Source organism: Laccaria bicolor, genomic scaffold, assembly GCF_000143565.1.
Source record: "Laccaria bicolor S238N-H82 LACBIscaffold_12 genomic scaffold, whole genome shotgun sequence".
NCBI classification, from domain to species: Eukaryota; Fungi; Basidiomycota; class Agaricomycetes; order Agaricales; family Hydnangiaceae; genus Laccaria; species Laccaria bicolor.
Genome location: NW_001889883.1, coordinates 1,146,794 through 1,155,631, shown reverse-complemented (window position 1 = coordinate 1,155,631; position 8,838 = coordinate 1,146,794). Strand labels below are relative to the sequence as shown.

The 8,838-nt window shown below is 49.8% G+C and overlaps 3 protein-coding genes across 3 annotated transcripts; 2 read left to right on the top strand and 1 right to left on the bottom strand.

Annotated features, from left to right (window-relative positions):
• Positions 1–2,086: 2,086 nt before the first annotated feature.
• On the top strand, positions 2,087–2,946 carry LACBIDRAFT_297910 (uncharacterized protein). Its single transcript, XM_001881373.1, has 3 exons — positions 2,087–2,235; positions 2,293–2,526; positions 2,614–2,946. Exons 2-3 carry the CDS (start codon positions 2,420–2,422, stop codon positions 2,795–2,797), a joined length of 291 nt encoding a protein of 96 aa, XP_001881408.1. The 5' UTR covers positions 2,087–2,235; positions 2,293–2,419; the 3' UTR covers positions 2,798–2,946.
• Positions 2,947–3,085: 139 nt separating this feature from the next.
• LACBIDRAFT_147556 (uncharacterized protein) lies at positions 3,086–3,966 on the bottom strand (the record flags this gene model as incomplete). The annotated part of the gene is made up of 3 exons (XM_001881179.1): positions 3,086–3,289; positions 3,342–3,618; positions 3,935–3,966. Coding segments are annotated over 3 exons (513 nt in total), but the record flags the coding sequence as incomplete, so codon positions are not given.
• A 786-nt stretch (positions 3,967–4,752) lies between these two features.
• LACBIDRAFT_294445 (uncharacterized protein) lies at positions 4,753–8,607 on the top strand (the record flags this gene model as incomplete). The annotated part of the gene is made up of 13 exons (XM_001881372.1): positions 4,753–4,835; positions 5,150–5,224; positions 5,320–5,395; positions 5,448–5,549; positions 5,602–5,643; positions 5,700–5,783; positions 5,831–6,097; positions 6,123–6,245; positions 6,296–6,574; positions 6,633–6,755; positions 6,811–6,881; positions 6,929–6,963; positions 7,022–8,607. The coding sequence occupies 13 exons, from the start codon at positions 4,753–4,755 to the stop codon at positions 8,605–8,607; spliced, it is 2,946 nt and encodes a 981-aa protein (XP_001881407.1).
• Positions 8,608–8,838: the final 231 nt, after the last annotated feature.

The following is an 8,838-nucleotide window of genomic DNA, read 5'->3' as shown; positions in this document are numbered from 1 at the left end:
GGGGGGGGGGGGGGGAAGACGACGACNGATGAACACAACCCCGTTTTTGGATCAGAACCAGACCCTTTTCAGGTGTTGCGCTTCCTGAAACATACCGATCGGGTTTTTCTCAAATTCTGTCCATGCCTATTCATCAACCATGGAATTTACAAGTCAGCCGCCAGTCTTATATATCTTCGTCGTTGACTAGGCCCTTCCTTGATCATCGACGACGACTGCAACAAAGTCGGCCGAACCCGCCTCACCAGTACCTACCTCAACGCCTATTCCGACACCTACGGCTTGCGCAGTGGATTTCGTGACGGTGGACCTACGTTTTCGTACAAAGACAGCCTACTCCGAAATCCACTTCCGTTAGTACAGCTGCACCCATACACGTTCTATACATTACTAACTAGGACAATACACAGGAAACATGCCTCCCGTTAGATTCCCGCTTCCCCAGCCCTTCACGCCTGTCAACTGTACCGGGATCACAAACACCGTCCAATTGGAAAACGCGCTCAATTACGCACGGGACATGTACAAAGTATATGTTGAAAGGATCTATACCGAGCAACTCGAATGGGCTACTCTGAAACTACCCTTCCTCAATGGTCCTAACGACGCATCCATACTTGCCAAGGCTCAGTGGATTATCAAACAGAAGAGGCTAACACCACGCTATGAGCCTTTTGGGCAGAAGCGCTATGAACCGGGCCAGCCCCAGGATGCTCTCCACGAGATTCGGGATACCATCCTTATTGACGCCGAGCCACTTTTCATCTACTCATCTGCGAACAGGGTCGAAGAGCAAGTAACACACCAAGGCTTACGTGTCAGCAGAGGAGCAGAGCGAATCTACCAACATCAGCGAGGAAGTTTTCCTGTCGGCCCCTATGGCACCACGATCGCGCCCCACCGCCAGGATGTTAGTCAAGCCGCCATGCGGCGTGAGTTTTTCGACATAGAGTGGTCCCTCCCGTCCATTAATGCCGATCCGACTGTGATGCGAACGTCGATTCCGACTGACCACTGGGTCATGTTCATCCCAACCACTGGCTTCTCACCGAAAGGCCGACTCATCTTCAGCCGCCTTGATAGTGGTTTCAATGAAACATTTGACCACTATGCCATGGCAACGCCTCACCTTTCCCCTGGCACCTACTTGTCGCATGACATAGTTGCCTTCGGCGACACCCTAATTCCAGAGGAGATTCCAGGCACCCAAATTGCTCGCATCAACACCGGTGGATCACGTGTCCTTGTCACAGTGGACACAGGAACCACCTCTCGCTCCACCTAAAGGTTAGATGGATGACTGGCTGGATCGTTCAACTGTGATACTGTCCTCTGGAACCCTGGGTGGGCAATCCTTACTAGTACCGTGAACTGAGTGTGATGAGATGCGTTGGGGTTGTGTGGTGTGGATGGCAGCAACACTATATTGAGCGGTGGCAGCACGTACACCAGATCCAGGTGCCAGGACAACACCAGAAACATGCAAAGGTGGACTCTCAGGTGGACTAGGTATATATGTATCATGTCCATATTGTGCCGAGGTTGGCAAATTTTTGGTTTGGGTTCTTTGGGTTCGTGGCTTTGTTGGCGTTGGAAAGATCGTCGCCAGAACTTTGGCGGCGAAATACACTGCCGAAGGTCGGTTAGCGGCTACCTTCTTCTTATCCTCTTGAACCCCCAGAGAGCGCACTGAATCATCCCTCCTCCACGGTCAGTGGTGTATTTCCATGACAAGCACCTTGATCAGAGCTTAGTGCTGAGAAACGTGAAGTCACTATCTTCATTACTCGTTGATTTTTCCAACGTCGCCACAGAACTCACTCAAAGAACCTCAGACCTAGCTTTTCCCCCGGCCGAGGTTGGCCACTGCTTCCTGACAAAACCGACGTACAATCCGATCATAAGGGACGCGATGGATGTGGGGCGACACTACTTACACGGATTATGTGTCAACGCCCTGTTTCTCTTATTCACCCTCATGTCTAACTCACAAGTTGTAGTTCTTCATGCATGAAGTCGGTCGTCGCGATTTGGCCTTAGTTCGTCTTCAGTATGGCATCTACAACTCCCCTGTTCCGGCCTCATTCTTGCGGTGTGGTCCCTCCATCCTTTGGGGCGAAACAGCTGTACCATTCAAGGACCCAAAGCGAGAAGCTGGGTACAATCCGACTGAATAATCCTCTCTCACTCTGGGAACTGAGATGGATAAAGGGGCTGTCGGTATCATTCACCGAGGTACTGTCACTCCAAACGAGACATGGCACGACACTTACCCGTGATGTGGTTGCAAAGCTCGCCTTTCCTTCTGAGAGTCAAGAGGTCTCGAACGTGAAATGTCAGCGTACGCTCACCTATCGCGCACGAAAAACGTAAAGGGTCTTCTCCCTGTTTACGGTTGGTTTACGGCCTCTTTCGAGACATGGAAGGAGGGCCGTTAATGCTCATCCTCCCATTTGGTGGTGTGTCGCTTTTCGACCGAGGGGTGGAACAACCTGGTAACCGAGTAACGGTTTCCGAATCTGAACGGTGTGTCTTGACCTAAACGACTTTTTGATGTTATTTCTGACGTCACACTGTATCTCGTAACAAGGCCTTTTACAACGCGCTACGAAGTATTCATGATGGCGGGGTTCGTCATCGTGATATTCGTACCCCAAACATGCTGGTCAACGGACCGGATGTATATTTTATTGACTTTGATCAAGCTTTGCTGAGAAGCCCTAGTGAGGGAAGAGGGGAGGAGATGGCTGATTTAGAGGACCTCACTGGTGCCGAACCGGAAGACTCTCGGTCATAAAGATCGCTCACAAGCTCCCCTACCATATGATACCTTCGTTTTCTGTATTATGACCGACACCCGCCTTCCTTCTTTGCCGTACTCATTTTTGTACCCGTTGTACACTTACATGGTATTGCAATATTTACCCATCCATTTAGAGATGTACGTAGACGTGTATTTATGTAATGTAAGATATCTTTCTAAAATGCCTTTCCATTCCGCAGCGTCCAGCGCATCTCTATGTTAGTTGTCCTTTCCCTCCTCAACCGACAAGGTATCAGGGTCCAGCCCAAAATCCTCGGCACCCTCCCAAGAGCCCCACGCAGCAAAGTCATTGGATAGTTGGCGGTGCTCCACGACCATCGTGGTCTTTCGCAGAGGTCCGACTGGGGAACTGTCGTAGATTTTGTGCAAGGTTTCTTCAATGGAGGTTGACGTTATAAGGAGGAGTTTTCCGCGGGTTGGATGTAGAATTTGACGTAGAGTTTGAGCGATTTTGGTATTGGTTACCTGGACATCAAGTCAGTATGCATGGATGTGCGTAAGAAATGGAGAAAAGTACCTCGTTCAGAAATGGTGGGTCTACGACCGCCATGTCTACTTTACCCCTCAACGCTTCAGGAAAGACGTCTGGCTCGTCGAGGTCATATGGGGTATACTGCTTTGGCGAGACGACCGCAAAGCGTTGATCGTACTCCAAGAGATGGGCACCTGGGAGTGGGTTTAAATGTTGGAATGCGACGAAGCCTGTTGGGCAGCAGAGGAATGCTATGGTTGTTTTCGGGGTGCAGAGGGTATGAAGGGCGCGAGCGAGGTGGTTGGCGAAGGGATCTGTGTACCTAGAGATATAGAGTTAGTGGAGGATGAAAAGGAGAGGGCTTGAGGCTTGCCCGTCTTTTCAAGCTCGAAAGAAATGGGTTGAAAGTTAGATAGAAGATGTCGTCCTGACAGTCAAAAGGTTACTGTGTCCGGTGTGTGTGGTACACCCCTGGTCCCGATTCCATCCCGTGGTCCATCTTTCAGTCCATCTTTCATGCGTACTTTTCAAGTGTCGCATCCTCTGGCCATGTGCACGTCGGCCTCTGAGTCCATCATGGGTTTGGGTGGGAGGATATCCCGTATCCCGCATTTTATTCATCGGCTTTCTGTACTCACCAGAATTGGCTCAGCTGCCAGTCTTCACCAAATGCGAGGCGGAATTCCGCTACGCTGATAGGTGATGGTTTGGTCGGTTCTTCATTTTCTTCGCCATGGCAATGCTCGTCATCCAGAGCTAGACCTGCTATGCGCGCTGCGGCTTGTTCTGCTGCTAGCTCGTTAAAGCGCTGTTCTTGGTCTGCTTTGTCGGAGAGGAAAGCGTCGAGAAGGGCGAGGGTGTTTGCGTTGAGTGCTGGTGGCGAGCCGGAGTGGTCGGAGAAGAAGAAGGAGGACGTCGTTGTGGGCGAATGGGGTATCGCAAGGGCTGCTGTGGACATCGTCGTTGGAGGAGGTTGGGAGGAGGACCGTGGCCCAAAAAATTGTTCACGGAACAGGGACGAAATAGACTCCGACTTCCGATCATCCTGCTCACTTCAGCTTCAACGTTGTCAACCAATAATCAACAGTGAGGAAGAAGAATTGTGGTTCTCGTCTCTTCTGGGTGGGGTCCTCGTTCTCAAAGTATTCATTCAACTAGCAGCTGGAATCTCACATTTCAATTTCAAGAAACAAGCACCCATTGGTGTACTTCCTTGCATTCACATATTCGTGCTTTGGAATCGCAAAGATCAAAAAGGATGGTTCAAGCTACACCCGTAGGATCCACTACGTGTTACAGTTTTGTGCTTGCGAAGAAACTCAGACCAGACCATGGCAATACCGAGAAGAATGTCTAGAGTTGGTTTACAACTTGTTGGACTTATCTTCTCAATTTGGATCTCTATTGGCAATGAACACAACTGTTTAGGAGCGCATCGCGGCGCCTCTCAGCGAACATGAATTGTCAATCCCCCTGCACCACTTTCTTACCGCAATTTGACTATGGAATTAGTCGAAATACGTTGTTCCTTCGTCACAAGTAAGTGCTGCCGATTTCCACGTGTGGTGTCATTTTGAACTACTTTTCTTGTATGTTAGCCCAGCCTCTCCTTCACCGACACTTCACGACGTGCTCTGACCACCAAAAGAAAAGTAGGTTGTTTACGATTTGAAGGAGAAAAGGACGCTAACCAATTACCCTTAGAGCCTATCACTCGAAGCATTCTGTAGGACTTTTCCCAAAATTAAACGCGGAGCCCGTGCCACACTAGACCAAACAAACTCCTGGCTAGCTTCGCATTCTTCTCCTTCTTCCCCGTTCGCCTGCGCACTCTCCTCTCCTTTCATCCATAGCGATACCCTCCATCTCCTCGTGCCCGCCCGTGGCTTCTTAAAGAACGACAGTGGTCTCCAAGTGATCGAAGCACAGTGCGTGTCGACATCCTCCTTCTGCTCAGCGAACTCACAGATATATGCGGTCTATAGACATCATTCCTGTTGACCCCGCCATAGTATCTTTCCAGCCCTCGCAAAGGTTACGCAATGGTTGTGCAAGCTCCACAATTGGAAGTCCAGGATCTGGACTTTGAGCCATTCTCGGTTTGTTGGAACTCCCCTTTGCCTCCTTTGCATTCTAATGTCCTGGCCGTAGAACACCTTTTCTGGTTTGTTTGGCGGGCTTCCGTTCGCCCTAAATGATCAGAATTCTCCGGACTTTGACCGCGCTACGTATGAAACGAGCTACAATACCCATGTGCGCTTTTTCCCTTTCGTGAGGTTGTAGCTGATCCCACGCACTTTCTAAGAACTATACGAATTTGTCTGTGTGGGATGATGATGACATCGAGGTATGCCTTCACATCTGCTAGCGGTTTTAATGGTTGGATTTTCAAGTTGTTTGTAGGAAATTATGATGATCATGCCCAAAAAATTCCCCTCGACGCTTTCTACGATACCAGAGGACCTGGAACCGACCTTAGCTATCACAGTGTGTTGCCTTCTGTTGCATATACCCTTTCTAACATTCGAGTGTAGCATCCCCCTGCGCTGTCTGATTTTGAAATTCTCCAGCCTCCTCAAGTCACTCGCAAATTGATTACGACAACCCATTGCCGGAACCGTAGCACAGGGAAGCTTTTCACTCTCAAATCCAAGCGGGTGGACTCTCAGGCAGTTTCCCGGTGGCCTGAACATTTTTTCTTGGAATATATGCGCGATTTTCCCTCGACCCAGGTTCGAACTGTATTCATCCCATATCTACATGCGGTGTTTCAAGAGGGGGAGCAGATGTATCTGGTTTTGGTACGTCGTCTGCCATGGTTTCCAGTTTTATATGCTGATTAAAGCGGCCTGGAAGGATCCCGAACCTACGCTCACCTTGCGTGGTCTTGTTAGTAGGCATGATGGCTTTCTGGTAGCGGAAGTCGTTCTGTTCTACGCTTCCGAAATCGTGAGTTTTCCCCTCCGCCTATGAGACAGCAGAAGTAACGCTCTCTTAAGGCAATGGCGATTTCTACCCTCCACTCTGCAGGTATCATGCACAGGGATTTGAGTCCCTTGAACGTGATGATCGATGGCGAAGGACACATCCTTTTGACGTGTTTTGAATGTGCGGAATTCTTCGGTCCCTCACGGAGCTTCTTGAGTGGAAATAGGCTCGTGGCAGAGTCGGAAACCAAGGATTATCATGCTCCCGAGATCTTGCTGGGATGGGGACACGATTCGACTGTGGATTGCTGGGGTTTTGGGATGCTTTTGTATTTCATGTTACTTGGGACGGTGAGGCTTATTTTCATGATAACTTCGAGTCAAATTCCATGTGCTAACCCCTCCAAAGCACCCCTTTGACGTTGTTGAAGCCGACGACCATCAACTACACAAGGAAAAGATTCTGCAGGGCTCAATACCGTCCGAGATGCTCTGCACTGTTGAGTTTAGAGCCAGGGATTTGATCTTGAAGGTATGAGCTGCATTTATGCGTGCGTACCTTGGCCCTAAACAGTTTTTCACAACAGTGTTTGGAACGGAATCCTGTTGGGCGGCCCGACATTGAAAGGATCAAGGAACATCCATACTTTTCACGAACGTGAGCAACACATATCTCTTCTTATGTTGGCAACTAATCTACCTCAGATCCTGGGAGGTGGTGGCTTCGAAACGTAGCGAAGGTTTGCAATTAATCAAATTTGTTAATACCGTGCTATGGGCTAACCATATTTATCGTAGTGCCTATTGTCCCACAATCTAACAGCGGCCGAACTATAAACGAGACGAACACGTTGAAGAGAGCTGCGTCTTTGACACCTTTCAGGTCGACCGTGTTGGACTCAAATCCTTCTCTGATCGACTGGAAGACCCAGACGATCATTCCTCAGCTTCCTGAGATTTTCCAGTCTTCGATGTCGATTCTGCCCATCCATGAAAACGATTCTTTCTCTCCCATACCCGCTCAAGCGTCGTGTGTAGAAGATGCTGGATTGGACGAAGAAGAGGGCACAGAGGCCAACTCTACCGAGCGCAGAGCACGTTTCTGGGATGCGTTCGACAGGGAGCTCGAGGGTTCCTTGGACACGAACAGAAACGTCGACCGTGGATCAGTCATCTCGGTGAACATCATTTCTGGGCCTACGAAGCTACGCCGTCAGAAGTCCCTGATCTATCCCCAGCAACTCTTAGCAAGCTTGAGCACGACGTCCCTCCAGATACAGCACAAACTTCGGAAGAGGAGGATGGCGAAGAGTAAGACCAAGTCAACGAGTGCTTTGCGGCGACAAGAGCTACAGGAGCTCGACTTGCCGGTTGGAATTGAGCAAATCGGTAGTGGCATTGGGTTCACTTATAATTTGCCCGTTGTCACGGTGTCGAGCAAGGCTTCGATCTGTACCTCAGTGCCGAGAACGTGCTATGGGAGGGCGTTACAGCAACTCGGGCTTGGTGTTGGTCTTGGGTTTGATAACGGCAACAGGAGCATCAAGAGGCACGGGTGCGCAAAGAGAACGAGCAAGATTAGGACGCAAGAGGGGGGACAGCGGCAAGAGAGTAAGAAGCCAGAAGATTCGAGTTCGAGGCAGCAGCAAGATTCGAGCTCGAGGGAGAAACAGCAGGATTCGAATACGGTCGAACAGCAAGATTCGGATTCGAGGGAGCAGCAAGACTCGAAATCGAGGCAACAAGGTTCCAAACCGGAGCAGCAGCAAGGATTGAAGTCAAACTCAACGAGGAGGTTTTTGAAGGAGATGTATAGGTGCCCAAGCTGGATTTTGTCTACTCCTTTTGGTGTCCCGTCTCCCTTGGCCCTTACGGTTGCGACCTCTGGGAATGAAGCTGCTAACGTCGGATTGAATGGGGACTTAGATCCGGCCTCGGAGATCCTGTTGGACATAGCTGCGCCAACACCAGCGGACGGTGTGTCGGTTCATTCAATTTTAACCTGGGATTCGACGTGGGACGGAGACTTACACTTCGACGCGACATCTCCTGTGGCTAATCTGGATGCGACATCTTCTGGTTCAAGCTCAGACGCGACATCTCCTAGGCCAGGCTTAGATGCGGCCTCTCCAGGCTCAAGCTCAAATGTTACTTCTCCAGGTTCAAGCTCGGACCCAACCTCGCCCGCGTCTCTCTCACAAAACTCGGATGACGACACTGGCCCTTTCACACCTATGACGATCGCGTGTGCTGAGGAAGCGAGTGTTCCGAAATCTGTTGAATTGGCGGTGGACGGCGATGGACACATGGATGTGGTCGATCTGGAGTCGACGTTGCGGCTGGTCACCTCGTCAGGACTTCGTTTATCTTTTCTCGGCGCGTGAGGAATTCTTTTGTAAAACTTGAGGATGTTTGTTTTGTCGTATAATTATTGAATATATATTGCCATTTGGAAGCTTGAAATCAACTTGAAGTGATAAATTTGATTCTTCTATCCCACATAGCAGGCTGAGTCGAACAATTACAAGTTGTAACAGGCCTCTCGAAGATCTTTACGAGGGTTGCCAGTGGTTATGAGCAGAGGCAGTCGACTTGTATTACAAGCAGCATGTAAG

Bases quoted from the DNA above. Each gene is read 5' to 3' on its own strand.
- LACBIDRAFT_297910 (XM_001881373.1), top strand. From the start codon at position 2,420: ATGGAAGGAGGGCCGTTAATGCTCATCCTCCCATTTGGTGGTGTGTCG. The intron at 2,527-2,613 runs GTGTGTCTTGAC...CGCGCTACGAAG, and splicing joins ACGGTTTCCGAATCTGAACG to TATTCATGATGGCGGGGTTC.